General features: G+C 42.7%; 2 protein-coding genes across 4 annotated transcripts in view; one reads left to right on the forward strand and one right to left on the reverse strand.

Moving 5' to 3' along the window:
• Nucleotides 1-22,960, forward strand: part of FBH1 (F-box DNA helicase 1) — a 214,528-nt gene that overhangs the window by 138,321 nt on the left and 53,247 nt on the right. The gene's annotated exons all lie outside the window — the stretch shown is intronic.
• Nucleotides 20,694-22,960, reverse strand: part of IL2RA (interleukin 2 receptor subunit alpha) — a 55,252-nt gene continuing 52,985 nt past the window's right edge. Inside the window, exon 8 of the mRNA XM_027073351.2 lies at nucleotides 20,694-22,522. Within this exon, the coding sequence (XP_026929152.1) occupies nucleotides 22,498-22,522 (25 nt within the window). The 3' untranslated portion in view covers nucleotides 20,694-22,497. The remainder of the gene's footprint in view (nucleotides 22,523-22,960) is intronic.

Below are 22,960 nucleotides of genomic sequence, written 5' to 3' on the forward strand. Positions count from 1 at the left end.
TCATTACAACACTGAAATTTGCCCCATTGATTGACTCTTCCTTTCACAAGGGATTTCTCCATAGCATGCAGTGCTGTTTGATAGCATTTTACCCATACCCACGGTAGAACTTCTTTCAAAGTTGGAGTTAGTCGTCTTAAACCCTGCCACCATTTTATCAAGTGAGTGTCTGTCATATCCTAAATACTTCATTGTCATTTCAACAGTCTTCGCAGCATCTTCACCCGGAGTAGACTCTATATCCAGAAACCACTTTCTTTGCTCCTCCGTGAGAAGCAACTCCTAACCTGCTCACTATTATCACGTGACTGTACCCATTCAGTCCCACCTTCAGGCCCTACTTCTGATTCTAGTCTTCTTGCTCTTTCCACCTCATCCCCAGTGACTTCCTCCACTGAGGTCGTGAGCCTCTCACAGTCACCCACTAGGGCTGGAACCAACTTCTCCCAAACTCCTGTGAGTGTTGATATTTCAACCTCTTCCCACGAATCATGAGTGTTCTTAATAGCATCTGGAATGGTGAATCCTTTCCAGAAGGTTTTCAATTTTCTTTGCCCAGATCCATCAGAGGAATGGCAGTGATAGCCTCATGGAATGTATTCCTTAAATAATAAGACTTGACAGTTGAAATGACTCCTTGATCCATGGGCTGCAGTGTGGGAGTTGTGTCAGCAGCATGAGAACAACATTAATCTCATTGTCCATTTCTATCAGAGCTCTTGGGTGACCAGGTGCATTGTCAATGAGCAGTTATATTTTGAAAGGATTCCTTTTTTCTGAACAGTAGGTCTCAACAGTGGGCTTAAAATACTCAGTAAACATGTTGTAAACAGATGTGCTGTCACCCAGGTTTTGTTGTCACATTTATAGAGCATAGGCAGAGTGTATTTAGCATAATTCTTAAGGGTCCTACAATTTTTAAATATTTTTTAAAATGTTTTTAAGTTTGAGAGAGAGACAGAGACAGAGCATGAGCTGGGGAGGAGCAGAGAGAGAGGGAGACACAGAGTCCAAAGCAGGCTCCAGGCTCTGAGCTGTCAGCACAGAGCCCGACACAAGACTCAGACTCACAAACTGTGAGATCATGACCTGAGTCGAAGCTGATGCGTAAGTGACTGAGCCATCCAGGCACCCCTAGAAGACACTGCAGTCTTAAATGTGAAAGTAATTAATAACAGCTTCAATACACATTAGCAGCTAAAAGGAGAAATAAATCTACAATGATTAGAGTGCAGTCCCTCTCTCCTATCTCAGTAACTGATAGAACAATTAGACCAAAAAAAAATCAATATTAAGACCACAGAAGGCTGAAAATACTACCAACCAACTAGACCTAATCGATGTTGATAGAATGCTCCATCTGACAAAAGGATAATACACATGCTTTACAAATGCACGTGGGACATTCCACCAAGATAGGTCATTTTCTGGGTCAGGAAAAAAAAAGATTTTATTATTAACCTCAATAAATGTAAAAGGATTCATACCATACTCTCTATAGTCTCTGACCACAACATAATTTAAGTGGAAATCGTTAACAGAAAGATACCTGAAAATTCTGAAATATTTGGAAATTCAAAATATTTCCAAATGATCTGTGGGTCTAGGAAGAAGACACAAGATGAGATAGAAATGTGTAACTAAATGATATGAAAATACAGCATTTCAAAATGTGTGAGATGCAGCTAATGTGGAGCTTGGAGGAAAACTTATCATATAGAGTGCCTGTATTAAAGAGAAAGAAAGAGGGGTGCCTGGGTGGCTCAGTCGGTTAAGCACCAGGCTTCAGCTCGGTCGTGATCTCACGGTTTGTGGGTTCAAGCCCTGCATCGGGCTCTGTGCTGACAGCCTGGAGCCTGCTTCAGATTCTGTGTCTTCCTCTCTCTCTCTGCGCCTCTCCTGCTCGCTCTCTCTCTCTCTCAAAAATAACTAAATATTTAAAAACTAAATAAAAAAGAGAAAGAAAAATCTCAACTTGATTATCTCAACTTCCACTTAAAGGAAGGAAAAAATAGAGCAAATAAAAGTAAAAGTAAACAGAATCAAGGAAATAATAAAGATATCAGCAAATCACTGAAATTGAAGCAGAAAGCCAATAGAGAAAATCAAGGACAATAATAGGTAGTTTTTAAAAACAAGGAATAAAGTTGATAAACCTATAGCCAGACTGATTTTTTAAGTGACAAAATAGATAAATTACTGATAACATGAATTAAAAAATACATGTCACTACAGATGCCACAGACATTGACAGGATAATTAGAAATATTAAGAGCAACAATTTGGTAACTTACATGAAATGAATAAATTCAACGAAAGACAGAAACTGCCAAAAATCACCCCAAGAAGAAATATAGAACCTGAATATACCTACATTTCTCAAAGGAAGTTAGTTAAACACCTTCCCACAAAGAAAACTCCAGGAACTGATGGCTTCAACAAAGTTCTACCATTACCCTGATACCACATGAGCAAAAGCATTACAAGAAAAGAAAATTGAGAAGCATGTTTTTCACCAAGTCAATGCACAAATTCTTCATAAAATATTATGATAGGGAAAGATAGGATTCAGCAGGCAGAAAGGGAGAGGCTAGGACTTGAAGTTCCCTGCATGGGGAAAAACACATATTTTAAAACATTCCTTCTGGGGAACATCTGACCTGGAGCAAAGTCCCCCAGGCATAAAGTCCTGTTAAGAATGTGACAGACACCACTTACTCCCCCTCAGGTTTTCCTCAGGAATTTGACAAATAAAGGACCTGACTAAAAATAAGTAGACAATAAAAGGCATGACCCACAAGGACGGTATGGCCCTAGACCACCGCTGATACAATGGAAATGAGCCAATCAAAAATGAATGATGAGGCATTTAGAGTCACCTAGCCAATAACAGTAGAACCTGAGAAGGAACAGGGGAAGGAGAGGGGCTGACCGAACCCTGTGAAACAAAGCCCCTTATCTATAGTCCCTTCTCTGTGAAGAGAGCCATCATACTATTCTTACTTTCTGATTTTATACTCTAATAAAATTCTTGCCTGCTGCTCACTTTATTCTGTGTCCACCTCTTCATTCTTCCAAGCAGGGAGACAATGAACCCCAGGTATTGAGGTAAAGAATCCTGCAACAATATCAGTGTGAGAAATAAGCCCACCAACCCAATCAAAGGAGCGACGAGGAGACTCAGAGCACAGTGAGGTGAGGCTTCTTTAGTCAACATTCTTGCAAGAGCAGGTGTCTGCACACTCCAGGCAGTTACAGCAGACAATTTATCTCCTAGCACCCAAGTCCCTCCCCTGCTTCCTCATTGGCTCCTAACACACAAACCCCTCCCCTGATTCCTCATTGGCTCCTAGCACACAAGTCCCTCCTCTGGCTCCCCATTGGCTGATACTACAGAGCTTACAGCCTTACCTGGATGTCGCCGTACCCATGTAAGGCAAACAGTAGTCTGATTGGGGGCACCTGGGTGGCTCAGTCCTTTGAGCTTCTGACTTTGCCTCTGGTCATGATCTCAGGGTTCGTGAGTTGGACCCCTGCATCTGGCTTGCTACTGTCAGCAAGGAGCCCGATTCAGATCCTCTGTCCCCCTCTCTCTTTGTCCCTCCCCACTGGTGCGCTCTCTCTCTCTCTCTCTCTCTCTCTCTCTCAATCTCTCCCTCAAAAATAAACAAAACTTAAAAAAAAATCGTCTAAAAAAAATAAAAAAGCAAAGCAGTCTGACTGGGACAAATGTACCTTCCCTGAAGTGACACAGAGATTTTCACTTCTTGCTCCCTGTGTTCTTTGGCACCTGCTCATTGCAAAGCCAGGAAAATAAACCTGCCAAACAGAGAGGGGGAGAAGAATAGGAAGTGAAGGGTTTAAGGGTTTGGGACTCCATTGGCGGGGGGAGGGGGGTCATACATATTTCCAGTAGGTTGTAAACCTATTGTTAATTAGACAGCACAGCTTTCATTTGGTATTTCTGACAATGAATCATCTCCCTTACTTCTCACAGAAAGGAAACCCATTAGAGAGATTTCCACAAGAGGAATCTAAATGTCATCATTATGGAGTTCAGTTTGCAGTGAGGACAACAATTTTGACTTAAAGTCAAGATTGAAGTGTGTTCTTGCCTCTTTAACAAAATAACCAAGCAAGCAAGCAAACAAGAAAGAAAGAAAAGCCCACATCATTTAACCATTAAGGACTTTGAGCCTAGACAAGTTAAGAACTATGGATCAATACACCTTTTGACAGGAATAAGATTGAGAAAATAATTAATGGGTTTTTCTGTCATCTTTCTGAGACTACAGTGTTTACCTTTGTTGGCCCGGGGTATCCACATTTCATGGGGAGTGGGGAGATGCGAGTTTAAGATTGTTATAGGAGAAATGCAAAGAAAAGATGAAGTGACCAAAAGTCATTGATTCTAAAATATACATTTGCCCCACATTTTTCACATTTCTAAAGCCGATGCATTTTATAGACTACAGTGTGTTGTAATTTTAGTGGTAATGCCCTTTCCTTCTTCCTTCCTTTCTTTCTTCCTTCCTTTCTTTCTTTCTTTCTTTCTTTCTTTCTTTCTTTCTTTCTTTCTTTCTCTCCCTCTCCCTCTCCCTCTCCCTCTCCCTCTCCCTCTCCCTCTCCCTCTCCCTCTCCCTCTCCCTCTCTCTTTCTTTCTTACTTTCTCTTTCTTTCCGGTACATAAAATAATGATGAATCTTACAATTGATAGCATCTTGGATTTAATGAAAAATGGTGATATCTTCTGATATCCAAAATAGGATTAACATTTTTAGCTGATAAATACTTTATATAATGAATTTTGAGCAATGCACACACCCAAACCTCTATCAAGTAATAGGGCATTTTCAATACTCCAGAAAGATCTCTGATGTCCCTTCCCAGTCAGTTCTAACACACACCCCCATCCCTGCAACACCATTCTGATTTCCTTGATCATACATTAGTTTGCCTGTTCTGAAATCATCTAAATATAATTATACAGTGTATGGTCTTTTGTGTCTGGCTTCTTTTGCTCAGCATAGTGTTTTTTGAAGTTTATCTTGTGTATATCAGTGTTTTGTTTCTTTTTATTGGGGGGGGTAGGATTCCATTATTGTATATACAATCTGTTCTCTCTCCTATTGATGGACATTGAGTTGTTCCCAGTTTTTGGTAATTATGAATAAGCTGCTATGAACATTGTGTAAAAACACTGTGTGTGTGTATGTATTGTGTGTACATATATATTTATACATGTATACATACAAATGTATATATTGTATGCATATTTATAATGTATCTTTATATAAATTATATATGCATGTCTATATATATTACATATGTATATACATATGTATGTTTTTGCCTCTATGAATTTATATAGATAAATATCTATAAATTCATAGACAGAGAATATACTTATATATATTTTTATAAATTTCTCTTAGAATTATTCTAGGAGTAAAAGTTCTGAGTTATATTGTAGGGGTGCATTCAAGCTTTAAAAATTTTTTTAAATTTTTTTAATGTTTTATTTATTTTTGAGAGAGAGACAGAGCATATATGGGGGAGGGGCAGAGAGAGAGGGAGACACAGAATCTGAAGCAGGTTTCAGGCTCTGAGCTGCCAGCACAGAGCCTGATGCAGGGCTCACACCCACGAACCATGAGATCATGACGTGAGCCGAAGTATGATGCTTAACTGACTGAGCCACCCATGCACACCATAAATAGCTGACCTTGATTCGTTATTATCATCACTAATGTTGATAATTTTCATAGCCACCACTCATTGAGTACTTTCTAGATGTCAAAGACATTAAATTTTTTGCATACAGACATTTCATTCAGGCATCGAAGAAGTGAATACCTACACTTTACAAATGCAGACATGGAATACCAGGAAGTTACATCAATTTTTGTAAAACAAAAATTGTAAAAACAGTGTAAAACACTTTTTCTTGTGTGCTTCACAAACTATCCCAAAAAGGATTTTGGAGTGAGAGATTAAATAGGGTTTTGGCCAGGTTATGTTCTTGAGAAAGAATTACCAGCCATGCCCTGTCTAGCATATTGTTAAGTTTGATGGCTAGCTTTTTAGAGTTTTATTTATTTATTTATTTTTTATTTTTTGCTTTTTAGAGTTTTATATGTGAAGTGCAGACACCATGAACTGGGCGAGGGGGAATGTCTGTCCCTTTCTTGTCCAGGACCTGGTGAGGCAAAGGTAGGTAGAGAGGGAGGCAGGTCACGATGGGGTCAGATGTAGGGGATTCCGAGGAAAGAAGGCCGGCTGCCTTCTCAGTTGGGGCTTATGTAAGATGTGCCTCCCCATCTGTCCCCACACCAGCGTGAGGCACAGCCATATGCCCCCCCTACCCCCAACCCAAGCTGTCATGTTTCAGGAGCAAAGAGACTCTGCAGTCGGGACGCAGAAGTTCGTCACCGTCTGGCCGGGAAGCTTTCCAGTGGGCTGAGTGTCGTGAGGGAAGCCCAGACAGCTTAGGTGGGTCTCAGACCCCCCAGAATGGTCTCTGAAGCTTGTCAGGACAGAGGTAAATCCAGGTCCGCAGGGAGGAGATATCGGGGTGGTGGTCACACCTAGAAAGTTAGGGGCCCAATTCATGACCGGCACAGCTGCAGCTGAAAATTCCAGCTGGGCAATCGGTACAGGGGGTCTGGAGAAAGCAGAGGGTGGATTTTGGGGACTCTGACTCTTTCCCATGGCTATGAAGTTGAATGAGCCTGCAAACCATCTTTGGGCAAGAAGCGGAGAGAGGATATTTGAGACACTGAGCATTTTTATTAAAAAGAGGCTGAACACTGCCCACAGGAATTGTTTAAATTGGATAGGATATTTTGTTTACTTTGTTTTAACTTTCCTGCCAACTAGTGGGTGAAGCTGATTCATTATGGATTAAATACCGGGGCACCTGGTGGCTCAGTTGGTCGAGTAACCTACTTCGGCTCAGGTCATGGTCTCGCGGTTCGTGAGTTCGAGCCCTGCATTGGGCTCGCTGCTGTGAGCACAGAACCCACTTTGGATCCTCTGTCCCCCTCTGTCTGCCCCTCCCCTGCTCACTCTCTCTCTCAAAAAAAAATAAACAAAAGCTACAATTTCTATGTACCTCTGCATGGTAGCGCATCAATCAGAAACAGGCAGGTTGGGCTTCGGTGGCACAGTCGTTACCTATTAGTGGCTTATAACAACACAAGTTTGTTTCTTATTCAAGCTACGTTTATCACAGTTTGCCTAAGACCCTGCTCTGGGATTTCACACTGCGATCCAGGCTCACAGAAAAGCTTCTACGTGGAAACTTGCTGTTGCAAGACAGGTGCTCTCTCTCAAAGTTTCATTCAGCACAGATGTGGGAGAGAGGCACATCACATTTTGCTTTTAATTCCAGTTAACATACAGTGTTACATTAGTTTCAGATGAATGATACAGTGATTCAGCAACTGCAGACGTTACCAGTGACACATCATTATAAGTGTACTCTTAATTCCCTTCACCTATTTGACCCATCTCCCTGCCTACCTCCCTTCTGGTAACCATCAGTTTATTCTCTATCATTAAAGGATCTGTTTTTTGGTTGTCTTCTATTTTCTGTGTTCGTTTGTTTTCTTAAATTCCACATATGAGTGAAATCATATGATATTTGTCTTCCTCTGATTTATTTCACTTAGCATAATACCCCTTAGATCCATCGATGTTGTTGCAAATGGCAAGGTTTTATTCTTTTTTATGGCTGAGTAATATTCCATTATATATATATATTCCATTATATATATCCAATATATATATATTGGATATTCCTTATCCAATTCATCTATCAATGGACACTTGGGCTGCTTCTGTAATTTGGCTATTGTAAATAATGCCGTGATAAACATCGAAGTGCCTATATCTTTTCTAATTAGTGTTTTTATATTATTTGGGTAACTACCCAGTAGTGGAATTGCTGGATCATAGAGTAATCTTATTTTTAATTTTTCAAGGAGCCTCTATACTGTTTTCCATTGTGGCTGTACCAGTTTGCATTCCCACTGACAGTTCACGAGGGTTCCTTTTTCTTTTCTTTTTTTTCTTTTTAAAAATTTATTTATTTAGAGAGAGGAGATAGAGACAGACAGACAGACAGGGTGTGAGCCCGGGAGGGGCAGAGAGAGAGAGAGTCACAGATCAGAAGCAGGCTCCAGACTCTGAGCTGTCAGCACAGAGCCTGACTCAGGGCTAGAGCTCATGAACTGCGAGATTATGACCTGAGCCGAAGTCAGACGCTTAACCGACTGAGCCACCCAGGTGCCCCTAAATATACTTTTTTGAGTGTTTTTTTTTTCCTGACTGGATATTGTGTTTTGTCAAATGCTTTTTCTGAATCTATTGAGATGATCATGTTTTTTATCCTTTCTTTTGTTAATGGGGTATATCATGTTGATGGCTTTGCAAATGTTGAACCACCCTTGCATCCCAGGAATAAATCTCACTTGATTGTGGTGAATGATATTTTTAATGTATTTTTGGATTAAGTTTGCCAATATGTGTTGATTTTTGCATCTCAAAAATATTGGCCTGTAGTTTTCTCTCTCTCTCTCTCTCCGTGTGTGTGTGTGTGTGTGTGTGTGTGTGTGTGTTTTCGGTAGTATCTTTATCTGGTTTTGGTATCAGAATAATGCTGGCCTCATAGAATGAATTTAGAAGCATTCCTTCCTCTTCTATTTTTGGAATAGATTGAGAATAGGTATTAACTCTTCTTTAAATGTTTGGTAGAATTCACCTGTGAAGCCACCTGGTCCTGGGCTTTTGTTTATTGTTTTGGTTTGTTTTTGATTACTGATTCAATTTCATTGCTGATAATTGGTCTGTTCAAATTTTCTATTTCTTCCTGATTTGGTTTTGGAAGGTTTTATGGTTCTAGGAATTGATCCATTTCTTCTAGGTTGTGCAGTTTGTTGGCATATAATTTTTCATAATATTCTCTTATAACCCTTTATATGCCTGTGGTGTCTGTTATTTCTCTTCTTTCATTTCTGATTTTACTTGAGTCCTCTCTCTCTCTCTCTCTCTTTGATGAGTCTGGCTAAAGGCTTACCAATTTTGCTGATATTTTCAAAGAACCAGTCTTAGTTTCATTGATCTGTTCTATTGTATTTTTAACTTCTATTTTGTTTATATCTGTTCTAATCTTTATTTCCTTCTATCTACTGGTTTTGGGTTTTGTTTGTCCTTCTTTTTCTAGCTCCTATAGGTGTAAGGTTAGGTTGTCTATTTGAGATTTTTCTTGTTTCTTGAAGTAGGCCTATATCACTATAACCTTCCCTCTTAGAACAGCTTTTATTGCATCCCAAAGATTTTGGACTATTGTGTCTTCATTTTCATTTGTCTCCATGTATTTTTTTAAATTTCCCCTTTGATTTCTTGGCTGACCCATTTAATGTTTAGTAGCATGTTATTTAACCTCTGTGTATGTGTTTTTTCCAGATTTTGTGTGTGTGTGTGTGTGTGTGTGTGTGTGTGTGTGTGTGTGTGTGTGTGGTTGATTTCTAGTTTCATAGCATTGTGGTCAGAAAAGCTATATGGTATGACTTCAATCTTTTAAGTTTTTTAAAAAATTTTATTATTTATTTAGAGTGCAAGTAGGGGAGGGGCAGAGAGAAAGAGGAAGAGAGAGAGAGAGAGAGAGAGAGAGAGAGAGAGAGAATCCTAAGCAGGCTCTGCATTGCCAGCACAGAGCCCAACACAGGGCTTGAACCCATGAACCACAAGATCATGACCTGAGCTGAAACCAAAGGTTGGACACAGACTGAGCCACCCAGGCATCCTTCAATCTTTTTTAATTTGTTGAAGCTTGTTTTGTGGCCTAACAGGTAATCTATTCTGGATAATGTTCCATGAGCACTTGAAAAGCATATGTATTCTATTTTAGGACAGAATGTTCTGAATATATCTGTTAGATCTGTCTGGTCCAATGTGCCATTCAAAGCCACTATTTCCTCGTTAACTTTCTGTTTGGATGATCTATTCATTGATGTAAGTAGGATGTTAAAGTCCCCTCCTATTACTGTATTACTATCAGTTACTTCCTGATGTTTATTATGAGCTGCTTTGTTTTTGGGTGCTTTCATATTGGGTGTATACATGCTTATAATTATTATGTCTTCTTGTTGGACTGTTCCTTTTATGATGATATATATATAGCATCCTTCTTTTTCTCTTGTTATTTTTGCTTTGCAGTCTATTTTGTCTGATATTAGTATTCTACCCGAGGTTTCTTTTCACTTCCATTTGCAAGATAAATGCTTTTCCATTCCTTCACTTTCGATCTCCATGTGTCTTTAGGTCTGAAATGAGTCTCTTGTAGGCAACATACAGATGGGTCTTGCTTTTTTATCCATTCCATAACCCTGTATCTTTTGATTGGAGCATATAGTCCATGTACATTCCAAGTAACTATTGATATTTTTGTATTTAGTGCCATTTTGTTATTCTTCTTTTAAGTTTGTTTTTGTAGTTTCTTGCTATTCCTTTCTTCTCTTGCTCTCTTCTCTCCTGTTTTGCTGGATTTCTTATATACTTGGATTTCTTTATTTTTTGCATATCTATTACTGGTTTTTCATTTGTGATTTCCATTAGGGTTATATACAACATCTTATGCATATAGCAGTCTATATAAAGTTGGTAGTTTCAGTTTGAACCCATTCTAAAAGCACTAAATTTTTACTCCCCCACCTCTACATTTTAGGTATATGGTATCATATGATACCTTATCATATGATAAAAATCCTTGACTGATTTTTATAGATATATTTAATTTTACTGCTTTTGTGCTTCCTACTTTTATTACTCCTGCTCGTGGTTATTCCTTACCACTCAAAGAAGCCCCTTTAACATTTCTTGTGAGGCTGGTTTAGTGGTGATGAATTCTTTAATTTTGTTTGTCTGGGAAGCTCTTTATCACTCCATCTATTCTGAATGGTAGCCTTACTGGATAGAAGATTCTTGATTTCAGGGTTTTTTCTTTTAGCACTTTGAATGTATCATGCTATTCCCTTCTGGCCTGCAAAGTTCTGCTGAAGAATCTGCTGATAGGGCTCCCGGGTGGCTCAGTCAGTGAGGCTTCTAACTCTTGATTTTGGCTTAGGTCATGATCTCAAGGTTCTTGGGATTGAGGGCTCTGTGCTGACAGCTTCTCTCTCCCTCTCTCTCTCTGCCCCTCTCTTGCTTGCTCTCTCTCTCTCTCAAAGTAAATAAGTAAACTTAAAAAAAAAATCTGCTGATAGCCTTATAGGATTTGCTTTGTAGATAACTGTTTTCTCTTGATGCTTTTAAAATTCTTTATCAACTACTTTTTGCCACTTTAAATATTGTGTCTTGGTGTGGATCTCATTGGGTGGATTTTGTTGGGGGCTCTCTGTGCCTCCCAGATCTGGGTTTCTGTTTCCTTCCCCAGATTTGGGAAGTTTTCAGCAGTTATTTCTTCAAACAAATTGTCTCCTTTTCTCTCTCTTCTCCTTGTGGGACCTATAATGTGAATGTTATTACACTTGATGGTGTTGCTGAGTTCCCTTAATCTATTTTCATTTATTATTATTGTTTTTTCTCCTGTTCAGCTTTTTTTAGCTTTCCATTACTTTATCCTCCAGATCACTGATCCTTTCTTCTGCTTCCAGTCTACTAGTCTACTATTTATTCCTTGTAGTATATTTCTTTTTTTTTTAATGTTTATTTATTTTTGAGAGAGAGATTGACAGAGTGTGAGCAGGGGAAGGGCAGGGAGGGGGAGACACAGAATATGAAGCAAGCTGCAGGCTCTGAGCTGTCAGCACAGAGCCTGATGCCGGGTTCCAACTCCCTAACCGCAAGATCATGACCTGAACTGAAATCAGATGCTCAACCAACTGAGCCACCCAGGTTCTCCCCCTGTAGTATATTTCTAATTTCAGTTATTGTGTTCTTTATTTCTGATTGGTTCTTTTTAATCTCTTTGTTAGGGGTCTCACTGAGGTCCTCCACTCTTTTCTCAAGTTTAGTGAGTATCTTTATGATCATTACTGATGAGGGAACATAAAGCAAGCTGACACCCCACAAACCGCTACCCCCCAACCCCAGGTGCGATATTCCTCAGGCTCTATGGAGGTTGCCCAAGAACAAAGGAAAGGACAGAAAACAAATGATTAAACTGTAATCTCCATCAGTTTATAAATATCTTATCAATAGCCTAATTTCCAGGAACTCCCTACTGTCTTAATGTTAATGCTTTGCTTGAAGGAAAAACAACCTTGACAATAGCTAGGGCTCCAGTAATCTGTGAGTCTTTAGTATATGGAAAACCCTTTAAGAAACTTCCTCTTGACTTTACCTCCCCAACTCCATAGTAGATAACCACTCGCTCTTCACAACTCCAATGCAGCTCTTTCTGCCCATTAGTCCTGTCCCTGTGCTTTAATAAAATCACCTTTTTTTGCACCAAAGACATCGTCAAGAATTCTTCCTTGGCCATTGGCTCCGAACCACCGCTCCCCCACCACTCCAAAACCCCATCAATTACTTTAAATTCTTTATCAAACATATCGCTCATCTGTGTTTCCTTTAGCTCTCTTGCTGTGACTTTGTCCTGTTCTTTCATTTGGGACATATTTTCCTATCTGCTTATTTTGTATAACCCTCTATACCTGTGTCTATGTGTTAGAAAGTCAGCTACATATCGCTCTTGAAAGTAGTGTCCTTATGAAGAAGAGGTCCTTTAATGCCCTGCAGTGCAGTGTCCCCTGTTCCCCGGAAGCTGGAACTTCAGGGGTGTCTCCCACGTGTGTCGTCCGTGTCCTGCTGTTGTGGCTGAGCCACATTTGCCTTCAGTCCCGTTGTCTGCAGTGGCTCTCTGCCATTTTGTGGGCAGGGTTTGGTCCCTGTGTTGTTGGTGGGCCAGTCTGGGCCACCTTGGACTTGAGCTTAGTCAGGCCATCATTTGCCAGAGCCGCGGTAGCCCAGAGCTGCAGGGGTTCTCCCCCTGTCGTCCCGAGAAGCTTTCGTTGGTGGGTGGGCTTGTAGTCAGACCAGACGTCTTCCCGGAGTCCACTGCTGGGGCTGCAGTTGAGTTGGTGGGCATGGTTGTCTTCCCCTCTCCCTTGGGCAGGGAGCACCTTGGAGCGGTGCTGGGTCCTGTCTGGGCTGCTTGCACACTACCAGGCCTGTGGTGCCGTTTTGGATGGACTCATGCCAAAAGCGTGTTGTTTGGGGGGGGGGGGGGTGTGGGTGGATCCACAGAAAAACACAGGTGTGGGGCATGTGGTGCCAGCAAGGTCATCACAGATCTAGTCTGCTGTAGGCAGGGGGCTGCAGCACAGGAAAATGCTGCCCAGGCTGGGATGCAGGGGGCAGGTCTGCAAAAGGATGTGGGGGTGGGGCAAGCCATTGGCAAGCTGAGTGGAGAGTGTTTGGGCTGTGCTATTTCCCACAGGTGTCCCTGTATCTAGGTTAGTGGGGGTGGGGTGGAAATGGTACCCTCCAGCTATTTTTCCTTCTTTTTTGTTTTAATGTTTGTTTTTATTTTTGAGGAGAGAGAGAGAGAGAGAGAGAGAGAGAGAGAAGGAGACAGAATGTGAGTGGGGGAGGGGCAGAGAGAGGGAGACACAGAACCTGAAGCAGGCTCCAGGCTCCGAGCTGTCAGCACAGAGCCCGACACAGGGCTCGAACTCACAAACTGCAAGATCATAACCTGAGCCCAGGTCGGATGCTTAACTGACTGAGCCACCCAGGTGCCTAGCTCTTTTATTCTTGGAGAAGTCTTCCAAAGATCCCTGCCTCTTTAAGACATGCTCTGAGATTAGTAAATACATCTCCTTCCCATATGTTTTTCAAACTGCTGCTTCTATGCTGTATCTTAGCAGGGGTATTTGTTGCGCTGTCTCTTTAAGGGCAGGGACTCAGTTTCCTATCACCCTCTGGCTCTTCCAGAGCTGAGCCTGCAGATTTTTAAAGTTCTACATGTTAAGTCCCACTGATTGTAAGAATTCATGAAGTTAGGCTCCTCTGGTTTTCAGAGCCTAATTTTATGGGGATTTGTCTCCCCAGTGCGGGTCCCTCAGGTCTGGGGTGCCTGTTGTGGGGTCTGCTCCTCTCCCCTCTCTGCACCCACAGCATCCCTGACTCCTGCAGACAGTCCTGTGGGTCTGGTTGGCTCCTGACCTCGTGTCTGCCCTTCCTACCCTCTTCAATGCGGACTCTTCTCCACATTTAGCTGTGGACAGTTTGTTGTGCTAGTCTTTGGGGTGTTTTCTGGGTGATTTACACTGACATGGGTGCTATCTAGGTGTATCCGTGGGATGAGGTGAGCCCAGGATCCTCCTACTCTGCCATCTTCCCCAGAAGTTGGATCCAGATTCTTTTGGTGTTGCCTTGGGCATCATTTAGAACATACAGGACATGCTGTTACTACATTAACCAAGACACTATACTTTAAGGGCATTTTGAAATTTCTGGCAATAGGTTATATTACCTGGGCATTGCAGTGGCCACTCTTAGTATGCACCCAAGTCAGTAGCTAGGGCTCATACCTGAGCTAAGGCATCAGCTTCCTGATTGCCAGGGCGTGTCTGTTATGAACTCGGACATGAAAAACAGTCAAGATGCCTTAGACTCTTGCAGATGGACCCAAATGTCTTTCCATATACATCCTGGCCCCACAAAGGTTTATTCATGATCACCCACCCCTCTGCTTTCCACTGTCCAAGTCACAGGGTCAGTCCCTTTAGAGCAGCCCACCCAGCTGTCAGTGCAATGGGCCGTGGGTGCAATGGGCCAGGGTTCATGGGTGACCACCAGCCAGACCGCTCTGAGCTCAGCTCCCTGGCCGCTGCACTGGCTGCCGTGTGAGAGGGGAGCTCCTGTTCTGTGGGGGCAGCTCAGGTTTCTGTCCCCTTCCAGAGGTGGGACTAAAGTCCCAGGGGCACAATCTCCTGTCTCTGCCACAGTGCCTGACCATATCTTCCAGAGTCACAGACGCATCTAACTCACACAGCAGCCCTGCTCAGGAGCTGCCCACAGCTTTAATCTGTTTTACTAGTTTTGCCCTCTCAAGGTGGCTTGCTACTCTGATCCCATGTCCCACATGTGCCCTCTCTTTGCCAGGCAGCGTAAGGGACAGGAACACTGTGCCTGGTGGGGAAGCAAAGTCCACTAACCCCCCCCCCCCAAATCCCTAGGACAGCCTGCACCTCTCTCATGTTCCCAGAGGCCAGGTAAGCTTGCACCTTATTAATCCCAGCTTTTGGGACAACAGGTGTTTTACCTGGCCAGATGACACCCAACACCTTACTACAGTGAATGGGCCTTGAATTTTCTGTGGGTTCAATGCTCATCCTCTGTCTCAGAGATGCTCCAGCAAAGCCTGCAGGATGTCCTGCATCAGAGGCAAGTCTTCACATGGTAACATTATATCATCCATGTAATGGGCCCATTTCACTGATGTGGGGAGAATAGGAACAGGTACCCCAGTACTACCCCATGCATATGGATGGGCTGTGCAGGTAGCCTTGGGGGACTGCTGGGAAGGTTTGTTATTATATCTCCCACATGAAGGCAAATCGATCTTAGTTATTAGAAACCTGTCAGGAATGCTTTGCAAGAATGCTTTTTGCCAAAGCATCAGATAAAACAGTAAGTGTCTGCAAATGACAAAAGACGTACAAATGGCCATGGTTCTAGACCTGGCTGTACTAGGTTATAGACGGTTATAGGTATGGTTATACTAGGACATATCAGAGTTCGGGGAATTTCATACAAATATACCCTAAAGAAAGTTTAGTATCACTTCCTCTTTGACAGAGCTTCTCATGAAATTGAACATATAATCAGAAGTGACATAGTTGTAAACAACTTGGCTTTTCCAACAGAGAAGACTTAGTTTCTTAAGTAATCAAAGACCTGATAAAGACAAAACACGGAGCCTTTGTTTCCCAGGTAGGTTACATCAAAGGTAAAGAAAATCCTTTGTTTACAATTTCTTAAGAAAAGCAAGCCAATAATCAAAGAAAACTTTATCCCTTCAACAGAAAGAAATTTTGTTTTTCTAATTTTGTACCAGTGTACTTTTGATAGTATAACTCTGTTTTCTTTTTAGCTTATGTAAGTCTATTTTATTCATAGCTCAGCTAATCATAGCTCGACTACATATAAAACTTCTTTTTTAATATTTCTTTTCCACAGACCTCCAACTTTCTATATCAGTGCTTTCATTCCCAATCTCTAGCCAATAACCGGGTACCCAATTCCACAGCTAAAGCCTTTTACTGATATCTGTGACCGTTTGGAGGGTGTGCACTGGATTCTGGGAATTCCTACAGTAATCTGCATTTTGAAAAAGCCTCCCTCTCCCTTGGGGCACCTGGGTGGCTCAGTCGGTGAAGCAGCCAATTCTTGATTTCAGCTCAGGTGGTGATTGCGTAGCTCCTGAGTTCAAGCCCTGCGTCGAGCCCCACACCGGGCTCTGCGCTGAGCGCACAGTCTGCTTGGGATTCTCTCTCTCCCTCTCTCTTCCCCTCCCCTGATTGTGTGCTCTTTCTCTCTCTCAAAATAAATAAATAAACTTAACGCCCCCCTTTCTTTTCTTCAGTCTCTGTGAGCAATGTTTTGGTTACCTCTTGGGGTGTTCACATTTCAAAGACAGGACAAGACTTACAACTTTAGGGGACAGAGAAAGACTGTAAATTTTCCCCTGGGTGTTTTGGGGTCATTGCAATTTAAAAATAATTTTCTTTCATATTAGGGGTCAGACGGCTTGGGGCATTTTATCCATTTTCTCATCAATTACCATAGCATCCTTCTCTTCACTCTTATCCCTTTCTCCCGGATTTCATCTCTCAGCATCCTACTCAGGCTCTGTCAACAAGTGTCCCGATCTTAATCCAAAGCATCTGGAGCCCTCCTAGCTTTGTAAAAGGGCGCTATTATCCTGCTCTCCCACCTTGTCTGCTCACCCCGAAGCCAGTAGGCTAGTGGGCACCCGCACATCCTTCCCTGATTGTTCTCGCTTTCTGACTTGAGGTGGGCACTGGTGGCCAGCAGAACTGTCCTCGGCAGAGGCCAGCTCACTGCACAGCCTTGCACATCTAGTCTCCACCCAGTGCACTGTGTGCGGTTTGTCAAGCAAGCCCCTGAAAGCAGCCGGTGTTTTCAGGGCACCCCAGCCTTGTGTGGCAGTCCATAAGCACCCGACTCACATGGAGCTCACTGACCAACCCAGGATTTTCCTGCGATGTCTCATTCCCATGACCCATTTCTCCCATTTCCTGGCTGGCTCACCTGTTGCTGGTTTGCAGCCTCTTCTGGTGCTTCTCCAGTGAAATGTGAATCCCGCCTCCAGGCTGGCGGAGGGCAGGAAGAGACTGGAAAGAAAAAGGCAGCCCAGTCCAGGCTGGCAGGTGGCAGTTTGAATAAGCAAGGGAATTTACATATGAGACTTGGCTGGGATGGCAGCAAGACAGGTGGATCTCCACACACACCCACCACATCTTAAGAGTTTATAAAGGAGCCTTAAGTAGGTGCAGATGTTTTCAACACCACATCACAGTCTCAAGGCTGTGTCCTTGGAGCAGCTTCCCAGAGGCAGAAAGGCAAGTGGAATCCACATTCCAAGGGCAGAGGAGGGGCTGAGGAGCCTCCAATCACTTGGGTCCAGCTTGCAAGTCAACTGGCATTCCTGTCTTCTCAGTGACCTCCCCCCACGCCAGCTCAACACCCACCCCCCCCCCCCACCCACCCAGTGCAGTTCATTCCAGACCTTACTGCCGCAGCTCAGATAGCGAGTCCCAGTTTCTTCTGGACAACCTAGCATATTGTCAATGGAAGAACGTCAAAGACATCTTTCTACACCCTTAAAAATTCCTGTATGCCAGTGCCGCAAATCCATTGTCCACACTTTTTCCTCCCATTCCCATGACTGAGTTTTGACCTGGCTCTTCTGAAGCTTCCTAATGGTATGGCTGATGTGACCGTTGAGGATATTCTTCAATAGAATAATACTTGCTGTGAGCAAAGTCACAAAGAAAAGGGTCAACATCCATTCTCCCTTCTCTTGGTAATGACCTACTTTTCACTCAGGTCTTACTCTTCTGTTCACTCCAGGCAACTCATGAGAGCTGTTGATTCTCCTCTTGGTTCTAGAGGTAGGGTACATGGCTCAGGCTAGGGAAATAAGGACCATCTTACGTCCTCTGGCCACAGTGCCAATGTGAGGCCCCACTTGAACCACTCAGACCAGAGAAACCCTTGGCTTCTTTTCTTGCCCCCCTCAGATGGGCTGGAGCTACATAATTTCCTTCCCTATGTGGAAGGCTAGAGCAGGTCAGGGTTGGGTATTTCTGTTCCCTCCAGTTGGTTAGGTTCTAGTAAAACCCAAGAAAGTTGGGAGAATAGTTTCTCCTGAGGACAGGCCTTGGTAAGGTATTTCAAAATGGTTCCTTTCTTCCTTCTCCTGCCAAAAGCGTGAGGGGGCTTTTCTCTGATCTTCACCCTGAGAACCTTGGATGTCTTCTGGAGGTAAAACTTATGGAAGTCCAGGCAGGGCTCCAAGGACTTGTCTGCACTGGTCCTCCAACAGTCCATCAGTTTGGCACTAGCCCAGTGTCTGCTCCTGGTACACTGTGATTCACTGTTCCCGCCTCTCTGTTCAATTTGCGGGTAGAGGTTTGGCCAGATTTCAACTGTCTGATGGATCTAAGAAGAGTTGCCGATTTTCACTTTGTTCAGGACTTTCTCTTTGGAAGAAGGGGAGTGATGGCTTCCGAGTTCCTTCTATGTCAGACTGGAAACTGGGAGCCATAATGATTACTTTTAAATAAGAACACATCTGTGTTTCAGGGGTGCCTGGGTGGCTCGGTTGGGTTGGTTAAACGTCTGACTTTTGATTTCGACTCAGGTCATGATCTCATGGTTTGTGAGTCTGAGCCCTGCATTGAGCTCTGTGCTGACAGCCTGGAGCCTGCTTAGGATTCTCTGTCTCCCTCTCTCTCTGCCCCTCCCCAACTTGTGCTCTTCCCCCACCCCCCCCCCCACCCCCCCGACTAAAAAAGAACACATTTGTGCTTTAAAACCTGGTTACTTGAAAATTATAAGCCAACAACACAACTGATGCAAAGATCTATCACTGTACACGGTCAATAAGTCAGAAAACCCACCACAAGTTACACTGATTATGATGAGCACATTTGGGGGGCCATCAGACACATCCCTTATATGAAAAGTACTGACAATAATTTATAATTTAGCTGAAAGAATGCCAATCAAAAACCAAAACCAACCCAAGATGGTCCTAGTAATTTATCAGTAACAGCATTCTTCCTGGAAGCAATGCAAATTTCACATTTCCAATAGAATACTGAGAGTCTTCAGGAAACTTTAGTAATATATTAATTTTAGTTTAAAAAATTCAGGGTCTTGTAAATAACTCACTTAATAGAATATTAGAAAGTAAACCACCATAAAAACTTCAGGTAGACCCTGGTCCTCTACTGTGAGCTGAAAACTGTTCTTGGGGGATCATGAATGGAACCAGCGATGAGCAAATATTCTGGTCGCAGGATCTCTTTTTTTGTTTCTTTTAATTGAGGCGAATGAAATTCACATAATCATAAAAAGTGTACCCTTCAGTGGCACTTAGCATATTCACAGATTGTTGAGTAAAACATTAGATAATCACTCTCCCCAGCCACAGTTAACTACTAACTTACTTTTTGTCTCCCTGGATCTGCCTACTTGGTCTGGATATATTATATAAAAGGAATCATACAACATGTGACCTTTTGTATCAGGCTTCTTTCACTTAACATAATGTTTCTTTTTTTGTTGTTGAAGTTTATTTTATTTATTTTGAGAGACAAAGAGACAGCGTGAGCGAGGGAGGGGCCCAGAGAGAGGGAGGGAGAGAGAGAATCGCAAGTAGGCTCCACACTGTCAGAGCAAAGCCCAATGCAGGACTTGACCCCACGAACCATGAGATCATGACCTGAGCCGAAATCAAGAGTCGGACGCTCAACTGACTCAGCCACCTAGGCGCCCCTTATCATAATGTTTCTGAAGTTCACCCACACTGTACCATGTATCAATACTTTATTCTTTTTTATGGCTGAGTAACATTGCAGTGTATGGATAGACCACGGTTTGCTTATCCATTTATTATTCATGGGCACTTGGGTCGTTTCCACCTCTTGGCTATTTGGTGATCATGCTGTTATAAATAGTCATGGACAAATTTCTGTGTGGACATAGGTTTTCATCTCTTGTGGGTATCCGCCCAGGAGTGGAATTGCCGGGTCATGTGGTAGCCGTATGTTAAAAGTTTTGAACTACCTAACTAATTTGGAAGTAAATTTTAAAAAATAAAAAATAAAATAAAATAAAAAGTTTTGAGGAACTACCAATCTGCTTTCCACAGTGGCTGCACCATTTTACATTTCTGCCAGCCAAGTATGAGGATTCCTATTTCTCCACATCCTTGTCGACATTTGTTATTCTTTTTGCTTAACGTCATCTTAGTGGGCATGACGTGGTATCTCAGTGTGATTTTGATTTGCATTAATGGAATGACCAATGATGATGCACTTACTAACTATTTGTCAGGACCTTTGTATGTTATTAAAAAACATTGAGGCCCAAAGAGCTTTAATCCATGTCATTATAGCTAGTGATACCATATTTAGACACTAAAACAATTAAATTTAAAAAATATTATTTATTAGTTCTCTTATAAACAATAGTAATAAGTTCATTATATGTCAACATCAGAGCAATGACATCATCACGTATCATGTAGTTTCTGGAAAACTCCACCATACACTTATAAGAGAATGAGCATGAAAAAGGTAAATCACATGTTAATTATTATAAAAAAAAATTGATCTCCTAGATCTCCCTCCCCAAAATGAGTAATGATAATTCAATTTTACTCAAGATAAGTAACACTAAAAAAAGTTTTGTTTTTTTCTGGCCTGGGATTTCTCTCAACTCAGAAAACATGTACTTTGGGGAAGGGAGGATGTGGACACTGAAATCGGGATCGTTTTTGTTAGTCATAGAAAGGGCAGAAAATGGTTCTGTAATCTGGCTATGGATTTGCTGATGCCTGCCCACATTTTGAAATAACACTTTTTTGGCCTTTCGGAAATAAAACTGGATGCTTTTTTAACCTTTCATTAATCTCCTTGATCATGTGATTTTTGAGAGTGGGTGGGCATGGAGATTTATAACCCGGTGGTTCTCAAAGTGAGGTCCCCAGACCAGCAGCAGCACCTGGAACTTGTCAGAAGAGGACATCTTCGGGCCCCACCCCAGACCTGCTCCTCAGAAACCCGAGATGGGCCTTCTGTGGTCCAACAGGGCCTCCAGGTGGTGCTGATTTGCTAACCAATTTGCTAACAGTTTGAGGACAACTGGGGTGACCTTTTCCACATTACACTCTGTCAGCATGATCTCCCTCCCTGCTTTGCACTTCCTTCTTCTTTCCTTCCGCCCATAAACATTGGATGTTTTAATCCCTTGTCAGTGTTTTTATTGACACTGATTTGGAAATGTAGACATTCACACATGCATCTGTCTCTAAACATCACATTCATGCAGACCAAATTCAGAGAATCATTTATAACAATCCCACAGAAACTAAATCTTAAAGGGGCGTGTTAGTAATATTCAGGTAGAGCTTTGGCATGGATACAGTTCATCACCTGGGACTTAGATTACCCTTCTTTTCCAGCACACCTCCAGTAAAATCCTTTTAAATACAGAAGCTCCGTGATCCGAAGGGCTCGGTTGCCCTCTGTTGGTGTTACCCAAAGATTACTATGCCATGGCTTCTGTTTAGAAATTCACAATTGAAGAAGGTCCAGTGGAAGGAGGCTAGCTTAGAGAACACAGATAAGGACAAAAAGATTCAGAGTTACCGGTTCAGAGTTCTTGGAAGGTGTTCATTACGGAATGTGGCCAGGAGAATGGGCTAATCACCCAGAAGCTGGGACAGGGATCTGCATCAATCAGTGGGGAGTCCAATTACATGGGGTAAGGAGTGTGTGTGTGTGTGTGTGTGTGTGTGTGTGTGTGTCTATTTATATTCTATGCTACGGTTTTCCTTGGGATTTCTAAACTGGGAAGTATGGATGAAATGAACATGAAGCTACTTTTCTTTAACCTGTATATGGTATGGAGAGAGTCCCCTGGTGCTCAAGCTTCAAGGAACATGTAGACATGAAAATAAGACCTAGAGTTCTGGTTGTCCCTCCCTGTTCCTCCAATGACCTTAGAATTGCTGCCCAGAAGCAGGTCGAGTTCACTCATTGGCACTAGAGAGCTGGCTTTGTAATGAGGTTGCAGGCGCCTGGGGCTCTGGCATGTGGCTTCCGAGTTTTCCAAAGCCCAGGAGATCTCACAGGAGATGCGTCTTGGGTGAGTGTTCAACTTCTTTGATTTTGCTTGTGCTCCGCGATTTCTGTGAGGTGTTCTTGGCTTCTTAGCACTCCTGGTTTTCTAGATTGTTCTTCTACTCTTCCTCCTGTGGCGATATAGCTATGTCACAGTCATAGGTGTAATACTGCACCAAGAAAAATGTGATCCCCACCCTAAGCCGACATGGATAAGCCCCCGTTGACCTGCTAACTTAAAGTTCCACCCCCAGATCCTGTTACCTTCCCACATTTCAGATCCTGAAATCCGACCTCAAGGCCTCTCCATGCCTCTGGAAGCCCAGACCGGCTGCCCCATGGTCCTTACAGCATGGTAGTTCCATCATTGTTCGGTGAGCAGATCTGAGAAACAGCCCAGGGGAACCCTTCCATTCCCTTGTCAGCCAGAGCTGGGCAGTTACAGGTGCTGAGGCTGAGTGGGTCTCAGGGAATGGACTCCAGGATGGGGTCTGCTTTGCTGCTGACCCCCAAGGGGTGTCCTGCTCTTTGTATTTCGTCCTGGTGTATAGTGGCTAAGGGTCCCATTG

This window comes from Acinonyx jubatus, chromosome B4 (assembly GCF_027475565.1).
Source record: "Acinonyx jubatus isolate Ajub_Pintada_27869175 chromosome B4, VMU_Ajub_asm_v1.0, whole genome shotgun sequence".
NCBI classification, from domain to species: domain Eukaryota; kingdom Metazoa; phylum Chordata; class Mammalia; order Carnivora; family Felidae; genus Acinonyx; species Acinonyx jubatus.